This window comes from Thermobia domestica, chromosome 2, assembly GCF_964235325.1.
Source record: "Thermobia domestica chromosome 2, izTheDome1.hap1.1, whole genome shotgun sequence".
Lineage (NCBI taxonomy): Eukaryota > Metazoa > Arthropoda > Insecta > Zygentoma > Lepismatidae > Thermobia > Thermobia domestica.
In genome coordinates this window covers 128,214,153-128,236,360 of record NC_137455.1, presented here as the reverse complement: position 1 = coordinate 128,236,360, position 22,208 = coordinate 128,214,153, and the positions used below count along the sequence as shown (strand labels likewise).

Genomic DNA, 22,208 nt, shown 5'->3' with positions numbered 1-22,208 from the left:
ATCAACGTAGCATAAATACCAATTTCTCGAAGGTAAAGCAAAATGGTGTTTACTAAAGATTCAGACGTTCGGCATAAACAAGGTACGTCGACCCTACTGTCCCGCGCCTGTACAGGTCCCTCCATAACTTGCTGTTCTGCTTCGACAAAGCAAATTATTGGTTGACAGGTTTGTAAACTACCTCAAACTACGCAGACGCGAGAATCCTTTGCAACAATTCGTTTACCACTTTTAAACATCCAAGCACCCTGAAGATGAATTCCACAAGCAAGCAGAAAGTTCTAGTAAAAATATGATATAGCAATCCGGTAGCTTCAATTTTCAGTGAATCATGTTCTCGGGAATCTTGGATTGTCAGCGGCGTATTTAGTATGTGAAGCGTGTTGTCATGAATCATCTTGATTGCGACTAGAAGTCCGGTACAACAATGCTCCAACCATCACTTTAAACTCTTTCCTATGTACTCTATTGCAACGTGTTTTCCTTGAAAATGCCAATCGTGTTGACATATCGAAGAACTCCTTACTATATAATTAAACAAACATTATGATTATTATCAGATATTGAACTATTAATTGAATTGAGTATTCTTTTATATCTTGCCACATAGATGAATTTCCTCATCGCAAGGCATGGGTGACAAAATCTATTTTACCCAGAAAAATTCAATCGTGATAAAAGTATAAATCATGGTTCCTCAACGCATGGTTCGTAGAGCTCTTTCCTTTTGAAAAACTTAGTACTCATCATTAAAGCCCGGTTAAATAATAATAATAGTAATAATAATAATAATAATAATAATAATAATAATAATAATAATAATAATAATAATAATAATAATAATAATAATAGAAAAAATTATGTCAGCATCTTATACTTCTAAACACCGTAGCACAGTACAATTTAGTGGTCCGCATTGTCTGACAGGTTGGGAACTCCAGTATAAATGATCGAAAGATTATTAATCGAAGAATAAAATAAGTTAATGGAAGAACAGATTAAAAAATTTATTTCATAAAATACAGTTATGCATCTCATGTCTTTATTTTACATCTTTATCATTCAGTCTTTATCTTAAAATTTAGTATTATTAATAAACTTTTGTACATGCAGAAATGAAAGCATATATATATATATATATATATATATATATATATATATATATATACTCATTAATTGATTCTCAACCTAGAGAGCACTAAAAATGTATGAAAAATGAGGCAATATAGTGTGATAAATTGGCTTTAAATTAAACTAATAGCTACACTTAAGTCTTACGGGAATAACCTAACAATAGCTTATTTTTTTCTGACGTTCGAATGAAATCAATTTGATGAGAACACCGAGACGGCGTGTGGATACATTGATGTGGTTTTTCAATACTATGTACTATTCAGTGTACACGTTAATGTATAGTAATAATCAAATGTCTACATTTTGTATCTACAGAAATAAACAGTGAAAGATGGCATTTACCATTCAAAATCACTCCAAACAGGATCAACATGCAGTCATTCAATTTCTCACTGCAAAACGTTCTCTAGCCGCTAAGATGTTTAAATGAATAAAGAATGTGTACAATGAAGCATACAAAACAACTGTGCAGAATGTTCCGTAAAGGCGAGAAGAAACAGCAGACAAGGCGAGACCCAACCCAAACCCGCTGCAACAGGGGATAGTCGTGCAGCGGTGAATGCAATAATTCGCTCCTTGTTGGAGTAACTCAATCTGATCGTTGGTACTGCCCATACAACACGGAAGCAACTTACTTATCACATTTGACCCATCCCTTGGGATCTGAACTTTTTGCTATAACGATTATCACGAAAATCTGCGAAAAACAAAATAAATCTTACGAACATTGAAGGGGGCTTTTTTTTTTTTTTTTTTTTGCTGTATTTGAATCGTGAAATAAAGTGATTACGACAATTTGTCAGAATAATACCAAATTTTACCTAATGCACGAATAAAATCTACTCCGAGAAAAATCATTATTCTGTTAAAAATATAGTGTCCCAAGAGCTCTTTAAAACCTAATGAAAGCCTATGTTTCTCAAAAAGACATTATGAATTGATCTTTGAGAACAAAAACATGTGAACACTGTGAAAATCTATGTGTATTTGAAATTGTACACAAAGGATTTGCTGTTTACGCTATTCCAACAATATTATTATAATATATCCCGACGTATGCCGTGGAAGATTTTTCTCAGAGCAGACTGGTGTGATGACTGTTAAAAGGCAAAATTCTCGAAATAAAATTCGAGAAGTAAGGACAGGAAAGAAACTGCATGTTTATTAAAAGTGAAGCATATGAAAGTGTGCTTTTATGTTTTTTTTTTCTTTTTTGTAAAAATCGAAATATTTCTATGTAGTGTTGTGGATGGGGAGAGGGATTTTTGTTTCATTTGTAAGTGAATTGCACAAAATGTTAAATTATATTCTGTGGAAGTGAAACATTTAATATGATTTCGTAGGAAGCATTTATCCACACTTTCAGAATTTAAGTTAAAATGGTGATGAAATTCGTATCCATTGTTCGGACACCTATGTTGATGCTAAAATATCACCGAATTCGTGTATAAAATAAAACCAAATTTAAGAAAAAAAAAGTTCAAGTAATTACCATCCCCTAATTTCTATATAGAAGGAACTCGGAGGTTAAGTCTTGCAACGCTGAATGCTGAATGATGTGGCAAGCGTATCTAAGGAACAGATACTATTCAAAGTCGTCATACATGTCAGTACGGTATCTACTATACGAAGTTTATACAAATATATTTATTATTGTTCCGGACATCATCATCAAACGGTTTCACTCGAACGCTCCTAGTATATATTTATTGCAACTTTATGCTATTCCTAATCTTTAATAAAATAACTCTTACACGCTTGTGTATTTCTAAAAAGTAGAGCAACTCAGTAGATATTCAGATTTAATATACACAAATGTTAAGAAAATAATTATTGCACATTTTTACTTGGCTATGTACTATAAAATTTAAATATTCTCTCTTAAGTTCGTAATTCATGTCAAAAATCCCCCTTCAACGCAGTAACAAGCTTTTAACATTCACCCAGAAATTTATCTACAAGGAAAAAAGAATCATCCGAAATTGGTCAGCAAGTTACTATGTAACTGCCTGTTGTTTTTCTACAAAAGTAATCATTTACTGTTTATATCAAAAGCATATACAGTAAACCATCGATTAAACAGAGTAATTTGAAGGGAAAGGATACCCGTTAAATTGTGCATTCTGTTATAAACAATACTTAAAATAGTGGTGGATGTGGTAGTAGTGATGTTAGGTGGAAAATTTTCCACTATATTTAACTGCACATAGAGTTACAAAATTGAATCTCTGTAAAAGTAAGTTAGTCAGCAACAAATTATAATTTTCCAATTAGCTTTCGGGAACCGGAAAAGTTTTCACCAAACATCAGTATACATAATATCCAAAATTGTCCGGATTATGAAAAGTTTCTTCACTTGTTTTACATCGTGATGAAAATTTTCCGATTCATGAAAATTCCTTTCACTTGTTTCTACAGAGCAATAAAACTTTCCGATTCACAAAAAGTTGTTTTACTTTTTGCTTCAAAATGATGAAAATTTTCCGACTCATAAAAAGTTCTTCAATTTTTCCATACAAGACAGAAAATATTTCGATTCATGAAAAATTGTTTCACTTGTTCCTACATAGTACTGAAAATTGTCTGAGCCATGAAAATTTTCATATTCTTTAAACGATTTTTCACTTTTTAACATTTCTATACATGATTTCAATAAATTTTATGAATACTGAGGAATTGTTACTTGATCACTGATATTTGTTAAAAACGGAAAATTTTCCGGAAAAATATAGAAGAAAATTTTCCACGTCACATCAAAGCTAAACAACGATGTAGGAATAAGTGGAGTATGTTTTTATGAATCGGAAAATTTTCATCACTGTTCAAAATCTCCTACAAAATGACTTCGGAAGACCATTCTACAAATTAGGAAACCGCTATAAACGTACAGAAAGAAAATACCTAACCCAGACCTGTAGTTACGTATTAATTTTTACACATCAGTCTGAAAATTCTGGATAGCAACTTGTATCACCATGCTTAAATTTTAAACTGCACTAGGAAAATACACTGACTCATTACGGTCAATATTTTTGAGAACAAGTTCTCGACTTTATTGTGTTATATTTTACTTGTAAAAAAATTTAAGGCACAGTAGAACAACAGTACTCGAATTACTACTTTAATTTATATTAATCATTATTAACCCTATTTTAATTACGAAAATTATTATTTGTAATATATAGTAGTATACAACCATATTTACAGTACTTCATTCTCAAATCATATTAATAAAAAAACTAAATTCAACCTTCTTATAATGTGAGACAACATTGTTACTTATATTTTTAACCTCTACAATGTTAAAATAAAGATCTCTAAAATTTATGCCAACACTGCTTGCTGTACACAAAAACTACACTAATATACACTAATATTACACTAATATATATATATATATATATATATATATATATATATATATACAAATAAAGAAATACATTCAATACAATACACATCTATTCTACCGTGTCAGCACATTTGGCAAATATACACTTGGATTATAATATTCATTGCGGATGATTTTTCTTTCAACAATTTACTTTTAAGCTTTGCTCCCTTTCTCTTATGCTAGAGCATTAGTAAATTCATGCATTTTTTCTATTGAATTCGATTCATGCATAAACACTACTAGTCACATAAATATTAAAACCTAATAATCGATTTAAACGCTAGTATGTTCCTGGCTTCGGTCCCTGGTGGATCATTTCAAGGGAAAAAAAATTCTTTGTCGTAATTACAAATTACAAGCTAATTACAAAAGTAATTTCTCATACTGCAAGGATCTTTTCCCAATATCATCCATCAAAAAATTGGAAATATTAGGCAAGGGGTACCACTCCTGCAAAATAAACCTTTAACGGTGTTTGACCCAAAAACATTCCATGCTCTGATAATCTGACCTTAGGAATCGTCAAAATTTAGCCAAAATGACAGAGACAGTCATCTTACTGAAGCATGGGTTACATGTTCACGGTGTCTCAAATGCAGACGCCTTTTGTCACGAGGGAGTTCCGAAACGTGTAAATGCATACTGGTTAGAAGAAATGTATGATGGTATCACAGTAAGTTGTTTCCCCATGTTGAAGCAAACTTATTGCCTAATCAGATCAGTATTAATGATCCGAAGAATGTAACTCAACGTACGCAATGGCGGCAACAAGGATCACTAATACAGTTTCCAGCACAGAAGTATGCCACGAAGTGCTGGATTTGGGTATCTGGGACACAGATCGTATTTTGTTTGTGGACTATCTTCATAAAGGTTCTAATGAAACTACACAGTATTTTCCTCCTTGACAAGTTAAAGTATTAACGACAAATATAAATATTGTGTGTCATTTTGTTTCTGTTAGTCAATACTCCTGCAACACGGCACACGTGACTGTTAAATTTTAATTATGCGTTTCAAGTAGATGAATTTTCTCTAAATTCATCTTTCTCCGCTAATAGCTTATTTCTCACACTGAAGAAACATGTGAAGCGATTTCTGAGATCATAGCTGTTACTAACCAGTTAAAGAAACATCCGAGGTGTTCTAACTGGACGTACTTAGAACAGCAATTACAGTTGTTAAATATAAGGCTGTAATACTATTGTTGTACCTCACTATCTTTCAAGGTAAGCCAGGAACACTAAGCGTTTACTGCGTCTGTAAGTTGTACAAAAGGTATGTGAAGTGAAAATCCTTAACTTAGACTAGTGCATAACACAAAACAATTCGAAAAGCGCCAATGTACAATTTCACAAATATTATAAATTATTAAAAACACTAATGTTCTACAAATACGAAAATACATACAAAACCATGCATGCAACGGTATATCGTTCATGAATTCTCTCTTCACGAGAAAGAATCTAAAATGTAGAATACACGCAAACAAACACAATATATACAATATACAATCAATGTAAAAAAAAAAAAAAATCTCTTTCAGTACTGTTCACTAATGCCCGTCATATGAAACTATTTTACTCTCATACGAAAAGAAAGTTCAGTGGTAACTTGATTTAAGAATGAGTCAACGTTGAGAAAATCAAAGTTCTACTGGAGGAGGATTGTTATTGTATTTTCTCTTTTTGTTTGGCGAAACATTACTGTTCCCTTCTACCGAATTCCTCTTCCGCAACTTCTTCGCTCCCACAGCTGAAAATATACAAAAATAACTAACTTCCATAAATAAATAAATAAATAACAATAAACAGCATACGGTATGTAAAAAAATAACATACAGTCAAATTTGAAGGTAATGAAATTCTTTTAACATTCTATGTTAGTATATGATTTTATATAACGAAAGGAAGCTAAGAAATGTTTTAACATAACCAGCTTGAAGAGCAATGATAATTTTTATATAAATATTAAATTTACATGATGTTTATTAAAACAGTTCCAACTGTTATCAGGAATCAGCTCCTATCTTTACAGAAATATTTCATGTTGAAGGTAAAGTTAACATCCCTCAAATTCAAACTAGGTAACATACACCTACAGGTAAAACAGAATACAGACTTCATCCTTTTGAGACCTAGATACACTGGAACAGTTCCTTTACAATTTAGATTACCTACAGATACCTTTACAATTCAGGTTACTTCAGGTACTCATTCGACAGGTTGAGTATACCATATTAAGGAGGGTATTTACAATTGAAGGATAAGGGGAAAAAAGAAGGAATGTCACGAAACTGTATTTTCGAGAAAACAACGTTTTAATATTGAAAACCGCGTACAAAATGAATAGGGTTAGTCAAATCTTTTGCCTCTTTCCTTGGATTTACATTTACGCATGAATGGCATATACAATCAAATAGTACCAAGAGTCATCAAAAGATAGGGTAAAGCACTTGTTAAAGCACACACATGGACATTTCTAGTTTTTCCCCCTTACCCTTCAATTACCCTTATATAAAATAAAATGTAGCGTGTTCACACGGTTATTTTTCAGTTTGCACATATGAAAATACTTATATCAGAAACTACTTAATTTTTCAACCGATTTCAGAAGACAACAGAAAGAAACAGAAAATACAAAAAACAGAAACTATCATGTTGTTGACAAAACGACGATAATGAAGTTATATACATCTATGTGGTTTGTTAATATTTGTTCTCGTTGAAATGCTAGGTCTCCTAAATGACCATATTATTTTTCAAATAATTACGCAATAAAATTTACAACACATCTTCTGTACAGTTAATATCGACAAATGTGAATAGTTCTCACAAAGTAGAAAAAATACTTTAGCTATTCTTTCATAGTGACTAAAAAAGAAAATACAAATCTGAATTCTGATATCCTCATATGGCATAATGACAATCTAATATTTCTCAAGTATTTCAATTTCCATCTGTAAAACAATGTGGCACTATATAACACTTTTCCCCACTGTGGCACTATATAACACATTCTATCCCAACTTTTTTCATAAAATTCCATTGTAAATTGTGAATCAAAACAAACATATCTACTAGGCTGCAAATTTAAAATTTTCTACACATATCATCATTTCTCATACTTTGGAATTTAAATGGATAAATTAAATGAATAAAAATAAGACATCTCACCTTTTACGTAGCATACTTCAGCATTTGCTCCTATCGAATTTAGATAATCTATCCATACTCTCTGATTACACGCCAATCGATCGTTTGGTCCTTTTACTTCTACGAATTTGTACTACAAACAACGAAATAAAACAGTTATTAGAACAAATGTTTCAATCATATACTACTCCATCTCACACAAATTAATCTTTTAAAGTAAGAATCGTTTTGCAGTAAAACGAAAATTACTTGAACAATCAGGGGATCTATTTTATTCTCTGATGCTACCTTCTTTCAGCTTGATTTCCATACATATCTGTTGGTATTCAAACATCTGCTATAGGCTGATATATAGTTGCTTTGCATGATATAAGTTTTCAGTTACTTTTTTACTTTTTTAAAAAAGTTTACCTCTCCACAAATACGCTCCGAGGTAAAGGAGAAGGTGACGATGATAATGAACGAAATGGTGGAATGAAGAGTGCGGGAGAAAAAGGAAGGATCCCGAGGACACTCACGCATATGGTGTTTGTCCACCACAAAGCTTCGCTGACGCAAGCTAGGATCGAACCATGGACTCCAAGCACCAGAGGTGAGCGCTACCACTGAGCTACCGCAGCACCAGTTTCCGTTAGTATTCAAACATCTTTCATAGTGATAAAAGTTTTTGAAGACTATCTTCATAAAGTCAACTGACTAAAGGGATAAATATTCCTGAATCGTTATTTTCATTTCTTCGCCGATGCTGGAAAGCCTTCTTTTTAGATACAGGAAGACAAACCAGCTTTTCCAACGTCAAGTTTGTTCTGTATAGGAGCGGAGCGGGGTAGCTAATATCACTGATGGCGTCTAAAAGGTGCGATTACAAATTGCATTTGCGTAGCATACGGGGCTTCGTTGTTATGAAGCAACATAACTCAGTACACGACATGCCACGCAACAGCATGAAGTCAATAAGAAAATGCCGCATTGTCAACAGCATGGGCAGTTGAGGTTTGTTTGAATTTCACGTTCATCGGAGATGTCGTGTCTACACTCCAACGACTTTTGATTGGATTCAGGAGTCACGTGGGAAATCCGTATCTCGTCCTCCGTGACGATGGACACAACAGTTCATCACCTTTCTCATGGTACAAGATCAAAAATGTCAAACCACTGAAACTTCTCTTCATTGTGAGTTCTAGGGAAGTATCTTGGAAATCCAGCGGGTGACTTCTCGAAGCCCAACTTTTCTGACACAATCGTGTGACACTTGTGGAAAATGCATTGATGGCATAAACATTATGAATCGACTATTTTCACGAATCATGAATCATAATATCTACAGCACGCACAAGATCGTCGTCGATTGCAGATGGCCAATCCCATGATAATTCATCGCGTATGTTTCTTCTGGCCTTCAAACCATCGCGTATGTTTCTTCAAACCATCTCATCCACTTACAAACTTTTCCATCGCTCACGGCATGGAGACTATGCACTTTGCAGATCTGGCAACGAATCTCTGTCGGTTTGACGTTCTTTGTAGTCAAGAAACGGATACCTGACCTTATTTTACAGGTAAAGGCTGCTTGATAAACTGACACAAAGCACTCACACTGTTGACGCACAGTGGTCCTAAACGTAAATCTAGCCGGACAAAAGTCGAAAATGCAACAACAATGAATTCGGTTGAGAGTTGCACATTCAATACCTGGATAAGTCTGTAACATTAGACCGTGCTTATTGTGAGATAACAATACACGGTATGGGGAGGAGGGTGCGGGCAAAGTTGAAAATGACCGGAGAGCAGTTTCCAGCCGAGCAGGGTCATCAAAACTAACATACTTAGTGCACAACAATTATCCTGGCTATCTAAGTAAGTATTATTTTACGTTCAAAGCTTCATTAAGAGATTGACTTAAGCTTAGATTTATGTATATTACGTGTACATTACTTGCGCAATTGTATAAGTTATGGTAACATGTATATTTTTATACAGCATATCAAGATATTAGAATGCAAAGTTTGACCTCCGACGTTATCCGTCGAGATTTCTGTACATATGTTTAGTTATGTCTTTAGTCTATTTATTTTGACTGTACTTGTTTGCCGCTTCCTGCCGCTTTTCATTTTATTTCGTCTTTTTCGATATGGCCACCTAATCAGGAAACTTGAAAATACCACATCGGACATTGTTGGAAGCCTGATGTAGCGAATCGGAGAGTGCCAATAGAAACACTGGTGTAAAGTCGGGGCCATGGATAAACGACTATTTTTCCTGGAAGAGGAAACACTTTCCTCTACCCTCTGTGGCTTAGCAACCGCAAACTTCACTGGGGTTCGCGAAGGCGTCAATGCTGCCAGATTTCTAAACTGAACTAACGAAGGTTTCATTTTTTAAAAGGATCCTCTTTCCTCCAAAATGACATAAAAAACACGAAGAGTGTAAATGCCTCTAAAAGGGTAAATATTCATTCTCAGTTCCTGCAAGTCTTTGGTGCCCTCTTGAGTTTTATAGTTTTCCGGATTTTGCAAACCATAATAAAATGAATCACATTCTTGTAAATTTAAACATGATTTTTTTGAAATTTATATATAAGGAAAAAAAAAAAGAAAGACAGTTTGACTTAGGTCTTCTTCATCCATGAGTGAGCAGTAACACATATAAAGAAGTTAAAGTTAAAACAGTTTTTTTCCACTGTTTTGAAAATTAAAGAAACGAACAGAAAGAAGGGGAAAAAACTTAGCTTAACATGCTTTCTGAATAAACTTCGTTCCTTATAGAAAGATTCAATTTATTGTTTATAGCCAACAATAGTTCACTGGCGCAAATGCTGGAGGTATAAGGGGGACATGTCCCCCAATCTTGGAACTGGGGGACTGTCCCTTCCAATAATCCGATTTTTTTTTTTTTTTGTTGAGAAACGTGATGATTTGTGAAGACATCCGAGACTAACTATGAATTTCCTTATTCCATCAGAACATTACGTCGTCTGTTACATAGTATGGAGTTTTCGTATAAATCAGTGCCAAGAAAAAGCGCGAAATGTGAGTCCAATGAAGCTATTACTTAGAAATCTCGAAGAAATTAAAGCTTACCGTTCCGCAGGATACTGTGACGTATACGTAGACGAAACTTGGTACGATACCAACACGTGCCAAGTCAGAAATTGGTCCGACGACTCTTGACAATTGCACAGTTGCAACTTCGGACAAAAAAGGGGAAAGGATGGTTATTATGCACGTTGGTGGTCGATTTGCTTTTGTGGTTAGTTCTTTATTTATAACTCACAAGAAAATGTCTGATGCTCCTCCTGTCGATTATCATGGGACAATAAACGCAGAAATTTTCGAGCATTGGTTTGAAAACTCCATACTAATACGCTCAGAGGAGGTATTTTCTATATATTTGTATAATGCCTCTTCTCATAGTCATGTAATTAATCCGAAGCCTAATACTTCGTGGAGAAAAACTATTCTTAATTATATGCAAATCTACAATAGTGCCATATCTAGTCTGGTCCCGATAATACCTATTCTCCAAATTATTGATGAACAACTGCCTGCGAACAGAAAAAGAAAAAGGTACGCAATTAGACGAACTGGCAGCATCATATGGACATGTTTTAACCCTTTCAGCCCTGATTTTTTTGTGTATTCACCGTTTTTATTTTTATTTTGTCTTATTATTCTATTTGACTTAGCAAATGAAAAACAACCGTCATTTTGTATGCAGGTGTCATATTTTGAGAATTATACGGACGTAAAATTTGCGTGCAATAGGGTTGAAATACGTATACAAAATACAAAATGGCATTAATCGAACACATCCTTGTAATCTACACAATTTAGAAACTCAAAACACTCCAGTAAAGCAGGAAGAGGATTTGTTGCAAATAGTTTGTTTCGCCAAGACTAAAACAACCTACGTGGATGAGCTTCGTCCATTGTGATAGCCCCTGCAACTATACAAGAAATGTGCGTAGCTACCTGACAAATGATGAAAGCGCCAGAGAAATAGCGAAAAATGATTTAGAGAAGTTCAAAGAATACTGACGTGAAAACGAAGCAATTTTCAATCCTCTAGATTAATTATATTAATCTTAGAATATGATGTACACATATGTTACCGCCAGGGCCGAAAGGGTTAAGATTACTTCCATATCATTGCGTACTTAACCCAATTGAAATGGTGTGGTCACAATTGAAACGGACGGTAGCATCCCAAAAGATGAAAGGCGAACCCCTACTAAAACTGGTGTCTTTATTAAATAGTGCATTCAACAGAATTAGAGTTGACAATTGGAGAAATTACATAACACACGTGAACGATATTGAAGAGAGTTACAGAAATCTTCAGTCAACTCAAGTAGAGTTTTGGTGGAAATAACAGATTCGTTAACAGACGATTCTGGTTTAGATCAGGAGTAGCACTTTTCCAAGGAAGACAGTACTCCATAGTTTTTAATATTCTCTTATTTTCGTAGATCATGCACCTTATAAAATTTGTGGTTGCTTACTGTTCAATTAATTTTTTTCCTAGTTCAAAATATTTGTATTCACGAATGGGCGAACATATAATTGCATGTTTTTACAGAATTTCCTATTTAAAAATAATTTCCCTATTTATTTTTGCGTTAATTAAAATATTGACATATTTTATTGCAAGTTTTTATTTTGTAATATGATAACGCTTGCTCTTGTAGAAGAATTCACATACAGTTCGAGTAATACGTGGCAGTTTTTTTTTTTTTTTTAATTACCACTGGTATTACAATATATTTCTTTTATCCTTTATGATTCATTACCCGAAGACCGAAAATAACATAGAAGCAAAGTTATCTGATATACAACCAACAAAGAAGTGAAAATTTCAGGAGGGCTGAAATTAGTCGAAGACGAACCAACCCTAGCTACAGATCTGATTTCGATATGAACATTGGTTAAGGAACCTGGGCGATATGTATCTTTAATTAATGCTAATTATTTAACACCTATCCCAATAAAGCATTTAAAATTCTTATTGGTAAATGTAAAAATTTACCAAGATTGCTTTTAAAAGTCAAGATTATAAAATTACTAAACAAGATGAAAAATTATTTTTGAGATGAGGTGAAAAAGAATTCTTTGAGAATCGAGACAAGACTTCTTCAAACTTAACAAGACGTCTCTTCTCGTGGGCAACACTAGTCAAGATCGAGTTAAATCGTTTTCGCACGTCCAATTGGGATAATATACAATAAAACTAAACAATATTTATTTATTTAACAATTACCAGATACAGCTCTGAGGCCATTTTATACTGGATATATAACAATAACAATAATAACAACAATGGAAAGGATTTGGGAAGGTATCGGCCAGGGCCTGTTTTAGTAGGTACCATCCCGGCATTTGCCTGGTAGGATTGAGGGAAACCCTGGAAACCCCCAATCAGGATGGTCGGCAGCGGGAATCGAACCCGCGACCTCCCGAATGCGAAGCCAACGCTCTACCACTTGAGCTACTTCGCACTTGAGCTATTTCTTTAATATCGCCTATTTATTGGCTTCAATGATGAGAACCATAAATCCAGCCCAAGCCACTAACCTTAGGATACGTTTTCATGTAAGACATTTGCAAGCAACTGAATTATATTGATTTCAATACAATAGTAAATCATCATTTTCACAATAGTCTGTTTTAAATTTTATTTTAAGTTTAGTTTACTAACGGCTTTATCAACCAAGTACTAATCAAATTGCAATTTTCTGTTATTTTGCACTAATGTTTGTTTTTAATTACCTGGGACTTTTTCTTCAATAAAACTAAAATTATAGGTATAATATTATTAAAAAAATGACTCTACTTCCCCTTCTCAGAAACGGAATTTTTAAAATGACTTCAAGGATTCGTGAGATGTTCTATTCTTAACAAAAACTATTTGGACCCTCTTTTGCTCCCATATAAGACATACTTCTAAACAATCTACTCTCAGTCCTTGATTTTGTGACAAAGGAATATTCTGTACAAATTCATGTTTCTATCTATAATAGTTTGACTTAGTTATTGATGAGTAAGTCATTTTAATCTTTTTTATATAATAGTGTATATGTTTTTTTTTTAAAGAAAAAAGAATGATTCGTTGAGTTTTGATATTTTCGCCCGATTTGAATTATGTTGTAGACAATGGATCACATAACACTTTTCTTAGATCATTTTTTATTACACAATTCACGCGTCAATACATTTCTACTACGGCTTTCTCTAGAAGAGAAGAACATAATAGTGTCCAGACATTTTCAAGAAAGAAAAAAAAATGTGACAACCTTGTCCTCCAGCACGCGGAAAAGACTTTTGTGGTCACTTGTGGTTATGCTTGCGGAAGGGGCTCTTTCTTACGAAGGGTTTGCGTAAGGGCCGTTTATCGATGGCCGCGACTTTATATAGACATGTGAAGCAAGAATTATGCCTACAAATAAATATAGAGACCAGTGAGAAAGAGATAAATCGAATATCAGAAAACGCTGCGACACATTTTGTGCACACGTCAAGACAAAATGTGTACAGGCCAATATATGCAAGAAGACATTTGTCAGGAAAAATGGTGCATGGTTACAGAAGGTATTCGTTATTGAACCCAAAGTTGCACCATTACCCTCACCATGTCCAATGATTCGGAGCAAGAAGCATTGGGACGCCCAAGGAAAAGGTTTACTACAAGCAGAAAAAAAAAAAAAAATAAATAAATAAAGGAAGAAACGCGTACAAGAACAGCTCAAGCAGGAATTAGGTATATTAGTTCATGTTCCCATGCCTGGAAGTGGTACGACCAACGTTGGAAATTCCGTTCCTATATTTTCAGCTAATACAGTGACAACCTCAGCCATTACAGGTGTTAACCAAGAACTTTCAGAACGTGTATATGCCGTATTACGGATTATTGCTAGTTGTTATACAATTAACACTGAAGCATTTGATGAATATGCTACTGCAACTGCAGAACTGTACGTAAGCTTGTACATGCCTGTAACCCTGCACAAGATATTAATTCACGGTGCGGTAATCATAAAATCAGCGATCCTGCCCATTGGTATGTTGTCCGAAGAGGCTCAGGAAGGTAGAAATAAAGACCTGCGTAATTACAGGGAGCATCATACTGAAAAGTTTTCTCGAGAGAAGACTATGGAAGATTATTTGCATTTACTGCTTATTTCCTCAGACCTCGTCCTCTGTTGATATAGAAGACTGCCACGTCAGGCAAAGGGTCCCCCTTACCAAGTACTGCATTAAAGTTAATTCAGATATTAGATGCTTTTGATGATGATGATGATGCTTCATATAATACCTGTTTCCATATTCCTGCTGCAAAATATGTACATTAACTTTAACTTGCATTTATCCTATTCGTCAGTATGTCTTCACATCTCATAATCATGTATTCTTCACACTTATGACGAAATAATCTTCCACAATGTTGTAAAAGGTACCGTCGATGCATGTCACACAATCAAATTAGTTGTCAGATCATTAAACATAGTGCTTGCAGTCATACATTAACTCACAGACTTTTGTCCACCTAGATTTACGTTTGGGACCACTGCGCGACGTGGCTACAATGGTACTCTGTGCACGGTATGATGGTACAGTAAGGGACACTTCTGGATGGTACACCCATATGGAAATTTACGGCAAAAGTGTACCACCCACAAGTGTCCCTTACTGTACTTAATGCGTATGCGGAAAAGAAGGAATATGCGTGCTGTTCAAAGATACTGCAAAACAGTCCTTAATTTAAAAATAGCCCTCGCACTGCTATTTAGTATGTCCAGTGAAAACTGTAAACTACGAATTGAAATTACATTTGGAATTATCATAATGTTGAAGAGCGAAAAAAAGGAAAGACTACAAGCTAACAACACTGCGTTAAGATTCATGAATCTTTGACTACTGCTCAGACAGCGCCTCTTCTGAAAAGTGCTGTAATTCTCTTTATTTGATAGTTACTAGTGTATTGTATGCTTTTGTAATATCAGTGAGTACTTTACAATTACCACATAATTTGTTTCATAATAAACTACAATTTGTGGAAACTTCTAATAACCATCAATTTTGGTGTCCAAGGGAAATACAAATGCGTTGCATTTAAATTCCTGTCTTTAATTCGAAGTGTCAACCCACTTTAATATCTTAAATAGATGATGTGTCATGAATAGAGAAGCAAAATATGAAGAAAACCGGAGAAAATATGAAAAATAAAAGTCCAAAATATGAAATTTTAATGATAAAATTTTTAAACACGAAGTATATATGTATAAATTATCTTACATTTATGTTTACGTCATTTATTTCAATGATAAAAGCTTTAGAAAAGTAATTTCCAAAGGCTGAAGAAATAAAAACTACAATACCTGGTTGGGAGCTAGTTCTGGCCTCGCATAGCGTAGTTGCTAACGCTCTCGCGGTCGAAAAAGTAAAAAGCATTTTTAAGGTCAGCCATCCTGAATGAGGTTTTCCTGGAGGCAAATGCCGGGGTGGTACCTAACTTCTAGGTCCCATGCCACTTCCTTCCTTTCTTTTCCTCGGATAGTGTGCTTGCTGAGGGACATCATTCCTCATACGTGATGGGCTAAACGGACATTGATGCCGAAAGCCCAGAAATGTAAATCCTAGTTAATCCCCCAAGTTAACCAAAAACTACAATGGTAGAAGTGTGGGGGGACTCGTCTGGAACCCTGGGGGCGCGGTGGCTCAGTGGTAGAGCGTTCACCTCTGGTGCTTGGGGTCCCGGGTTCGATCCCAGCCCTCGCCAAGTGAACTTTGTGGTGGACAAACACCGTGCTCGTGGGTTTTCTCGGGGTTCTCCCGTTTCCTCCCACTTTCTTCATTCCACCATCTCACTCATCTCTCATCATCACCGTCTCCTTTAGCCTAACCGGCATAACCGTGGGACGTAAAACTTAAAGATTTCATTTCATTTTTTCGTCTGGAACCCCACATTTTTCCCATCGCTCAGGCAACGATTAGATTTCATGGCGAAAAAAGTTTGGAGTCTATGATGTGACACCGCACGGTTTTCAGGGAAGATCTTCCTTCCGAAAGTGCTCAGAAAATCGAAAGAGACGGCAGTCAGTACGACAGACGTCAGGAGAATATGGTGGATGAGGAAGGGTTTCATTCTGCAACTCATGGAAAGTCTGCAACGTTCTTTGAGCAAAATTTACGCGTGCACTGTCATGCAACATGACATCATTTCTTTTGACAATTTTTGGATGCTTGCAGGCAATGTTGCTGTGCATTTCACGGTGTTCAGCGCTGTAACGATCCGCAGTGATGTTTCCGTTTTGACCGAGAAAAAACACAATGAATCAAACTGAACATAAATCACCCTATGATCAACATCATTTAGGGCTTTTGGAAACTGTTCTGGACTTTGATCAATTACTGTCCTGACCGTTTGCGATAGTCGTTGCAGATTCACTTTTCATCAATGAATTGAATGAATTTATACGTTTCATAGGTCCTACACGCTGAAAATCGGACTTTCTTTTTATGTGTGTCCACTGTTCATCCGATGAAAACATGTTCACTCATCTAGAGACCATACTGTTCAGCGTATCGAGACCAATTTTAAGCTTCGTGTGTATGGATGGGGAAGGTCTAAAATCTTCTACTTACATCCAAAAATAAGGGTATATTATTGTAAGGTGAAAATCAAAATTTAAGATTTTCTCGAGAGCGTCTCTATCTATTTTGTTCATACGAGGTGTGCTCAAAACGAAGTCGAACTTCTGAAATAGTGCGCTAACTGGCAGAGGAAGCGCACTGCGCCTACTGAGCCCACCTAGCGGCAGGTTTAAACAACAAACTGCCATTTGCCTCGTATCGCTATGACCGTTAGTGGCTGAGTATAGCCGATGAAGTGAGGACGTGCACAAGCTCTTCGTCGGGTTAACGATATAGTGACAATGAAAGAGCTTTAAGAACAACACATGTGTGTGAAATTTAGCTACAAACTTGGAAAAAACATTTACATAGACATTTCAATCGCTTTTTAATTAATTCAGGGTCTTCTCGTCCAAAAAAAGCACGCATGAGTCGGTCAAAGAGCAAGGTGCTGTTGGTTGTGTTTTTGATTGGAAAAGCATTGTCTATGATGAATTTGTATCAGGTGGTAAACAAATATTGTACCAGGGCATTTTGGCGCGGCTGAGGGATGTTGTGCGCAGGAAGTGTCCTGAATTATGGGAAAACCAAACTTGGATGATGCACCATGCCAATGTGCACACACACACACACATTGTTCTTCAAGCTCTTTCACTGCTACTGTATCATTATCCGACGAACAGCTTGTGCACGTCCTCACTTCAGCGGCTGTAGCACAGTAGTGGCAGTTTATTGTCTAAACCTTTGCTAGGTGTGTTCAGTAGCCGCAGCGCGCTTCCTTTGCCAGTTGGCGTGCTCTTTCGTAAGTTCGGTTTCTTTTTGAACATACCTCATATTTCATGAATTAATGTTTTATTCCCTGTATATAAGTCGTTTTTCTTGGAAAAATTCTGAAGGAGTAGTTTCCTCTTGAGGGTTAGTTCCATCTGGACGATTTTCTCAAAAACGACTCAGGCGATTTTATTCATATTTCGTAAATAAATGTGTCCGTTAATAACTTAACAATATGGTAAAACTTTTGATCCTTTTTTTTTTTTTTTCAGGCGAATTTCTCAGAAACGATTAAGCGATTACATTGATATTTCATTACGAACCTTACGATACGGATTGAACAATTTCTCATGAATAAATCCACAAGTAATACTTTCATGTTGGAGGTGAGTTTTTCTCGGACAATTTCCTCAAAAATCAACTCAGAGGATTTTGTTTCTATTTCATATATGGTTCGTTATTAACCCGACAATATGGTATAACTCATTTGTCCTGAATTAATCCACAATGAATAATTTCTTACGCACAATTTTTTCAAAAACGACTCGGGACGATTTTGTTCGTATTTTATTAATGATCTACATATGGTGCAAAGACACATTTTGGGGTCCTTGCAATTCGCATTATTTCTTCGACCATCCATATATTTGATATTCAAATTGTATATGTACATTTTATATTGTTACAATTTAGGATATACCAGAAATGGTTATAGTTTTGATTTATTTTATTATCGTATTATCACACAGGAGTCTTTTTCTGTTGTTTTTTTTAATTTTTTTTTTCCAAATTGCAATCACCTCTCTTTATTCTGAATTCTTAATAATAATAATAATATGAGGGTATGGTTTACATACCTATATTGCATGCTTTTACAATTGCATAACATTATTAAAACAAAATATTTACCTCATTACAAGCATTTGGCTTCCAAACGACTAAATCAGGAAATCCTGCCCTTGAAAATCGATAATCTTTGGCTAACTTCTCACATATTTTAGCCAAAACTTTCATCCCAATACATGATACTAAATCCTACAAGCAAATAAAAATATAGGTCAATACTTTGCATGAAGAAATCAGAAATAAAAATAATAACAGAAGAAGGTGGTTAAGATAGAAGATGATGATCTTGACATGCTACCTTTAAAAATCAGACAAATATTCCGCTACGTAAATGAAATTATATTAAATTTCTAGTTTAAAGTCTCGTGATTATGCACTGAGGCTACGAGAGACGGTGATGATGATAATCTGCTCCGTAAAGCATCAACAACGATTAGACATCCCTGGTATTTATTCAATTCCACATGCGTGTGGTCTACCGCAAATTGGACAAACGGAATGTACGATTAAGGCCAGATGTGAAAAATGAAATGAAATTAATTCTTTCAGTTTTACGTCTGACGGTTATGCCGGCTAGGCTAAAGGAGACGGTGATGAAAAATGAATGGTATGATGAAATAAATAAAGTAGGAGGAAATGGGAAAACCCCGAGAAAAAACCACACATATAGTATTTTGTCCACCACAAAGTTTACCTGGCGCGAACTGGGATCGAACCAGGGACCTCATGCACCAGTGGTGAACGCTTTAGAATTGAGACCCCGTAGCCCCAAGGCCAAATATGAAGAGCATACAAGATTTATACGATTAAAATCAACCAGAGAAATAAGCATTAGCACAACATGCAATAAAAGACTAATAAACTGCCCCATACGGAAAAAAAAAAAAAAAACGCCCTTCATTGATTTTACGTTTGTTAATTCCAGGCTCGAAATTTGGTAGCCAATAAATCGGGAACCAAAAGTCTTCACTTGACAAGATTTGAAACGTTGGTAAACCTTAACAAGCTTAATATGCATATGAAATATCGTGGTGTACAGTCATTTGTTATTGAGTTATTAATCACTAAATTTGGAGTTTGTACTTTTTACAGTCCAAACATCAAGTCTGATAGCAAATAAATAGTGGACCATAATACTTTATATGTAAACTGAGCTTACTGTAAAGATCTACAACCACGCCAAATTTCACCAAAATCGGAGAGTTTTATCAATCCCGTTTTAGTGACATTTCTTGATTTCATTGAGTCCAAACTTAATTCTGATGAATTACTCAGGAATCAAAGATTGCACACCATAACACTTCATATCCAGACTATAAAAAGCCTGTCAAGGTCTACCACATATGAAGTTTGGTCAAGGTCTACCACATATGAATGGGTTTTATCGATCACGACTTAGCAAAATTTCTTCATTTCTTTATATCCACACCCAAATTTAATGGTCAATAACTCGAGAACTAACGGTCTGCATTCCATATTCCATACATGTGCTAACCAACACAAGCACTGTTTCGGTACGAAGCTTGGTAAAGATCGGATTAGTATCGTCGATAGCATGCCACATAAAATATGCTTTCATTAAGTCAAACTCGAAATTTGATCGCCAACAGCTCAGGAACCAAGGGTCTGCGAACATAACATTCCATATATGTATTAAACACGTAAAGGTCATACCAAATTTGGTCAATATCGCAGGAATCCATCGCTTGCGTACGATATATATACCATCCTTATAATTGATTAAAAAAAAAAAAAAAAAAGTCAACGAAGGACAGAAAGCATAAACTTTTGTTTGAAAATAAATCGGTTCACTCATGAGTATAAAAGGTCACTAATAGAAACAATAGAAATACCACTACATGATAGTATATTGAATAGAGAGGAAATTTGGAGTATTTTATCGAATAATAATAATAATAATAATAAAGGAAACGATTATTATTATAAATTTGAATTAGACTTATATTGTAAAAATATTTGATTGTCACATATTGAGATATAAAATTATAACAATTTATCAATTAAAATTATACCACAATAAGCGTACAATTCCAAAAATTACTACAACTCTGATGATCAATACAGTGAGTCTGAAACGTCAGTTTAAATAAATATAACACACGGACGAAACATCAAAAGTTTAAATAATAAAAAAATTACAGCATATTGAAGTATTATTAGAAGTAATATGTGAGTAACTGTTAAAAGATCTGTGTCATTATGAGGAATATTTGTGTCACCGTTAGAACACATAACAATAGATACACCGTTATCTATTAACGGTATTTTTCGTTAAGACTTTTTTATTTACATATACAGTAAATAAATAAATAATATAAAAGTTAATTTTTCGATTTTCTCATAAACTACACCTGAGAATTTATTCTTAAACATTTTGTTCAGCTTGATGCCCTCTATCGATATATATAAGTGTCAACTTTGAACATTATTTTAGTTAAAAACAAAATAAAACTTAGGAGTAATTATAATTTTGGGCTATATCTCAAGAACTATACTATGTACAGTCATATTGCTATTGTCATAAGGAAGGACTTCATGAGAATATACTGCTGTATCAATGTCACCCTAAATACGCATGAGTCTCGCACAGCATCAATTTTTAGGTTGAAAAATAAATTCGGTTTTCTTGATTTTCTCAAAAACCACCCCTGAGCTTTTACTTACATATACCGTTTTGTTTAGCTTAATGAGATTATCAATTGGTATGTATCTTAATTTTGGACAATTTATTTTTTCGTTCAACGCTAAAAATATTGTAGAATACACGTATCATTTCAATGTTTTACTGATCCTTTGACATTTTCATACGGGTCACAATACCTTGAAGTTTCTAACCGAGTTGCTTGATTTTTACTATTTAATCTTATTTCTACACCAAATTAATAAACTGAATTTCTCCTAAAAACTGAAAACTTCCAGAACTGTCCAATCACTAAAATTCACTAATAGAAAAGTCTCTGAGAAAAATACACAACTGGTGTGTAAACTTACAAAAGACTATTATTCTTCAAAACCTAATTTGCATAATGGTTCACAGTTGGCAAATGACTATATCTATTTAATTCTAAAGAAGTATGAAAAATGGTGGGAAAAATTACCGGAAACTATCAATCATTATTGAAACTGGGTTTAGAAGAACAACAGTCTTTCATAAGTTTATACATACGCTTTGTATTTTTTTTTTTTTTTTTTTTTTTGTGACTTTTCTATTAGTGAATTTCAGTGACTGGACAGTTATGGGAGTTTCCAGGGGTTAAGTTTATT

General features: G+C 34.6%; 1 protein-coding gene across 1 annotated transcript in view; it reads right to left on the bottom strand.

The window, feature by feature from the left end:
• Positions 1-1,602: 1,602 nt before the first annotated feature.
• Positions 1,603-22,208, bottom strand: part of LOC145675489 (uncharacterized) — a 74,216-nt gene continuing 53,610 nt past the window's right edge. Inside the window, exons 10-12 of the mRNA XM_081745940.1 lie at positions 18,987-19,112; positions 7,702-7,813; positions 1,603-6,280 (exon numbers count right to left, since the gene is read on the bottom strand). Coding sequence (XP_081602066.1) covers positions 6,171-6,280; positions 7,702-7,813; positions 18,987-19,112 — 348 coding nt within the window. The 3' untranslated portion in view covers positions 1,603-6,170. The remainder of the gene's footprint in view (positions 6,281-7,701; positions 7,814-18,986; positions 19,113-22,208) is intronic.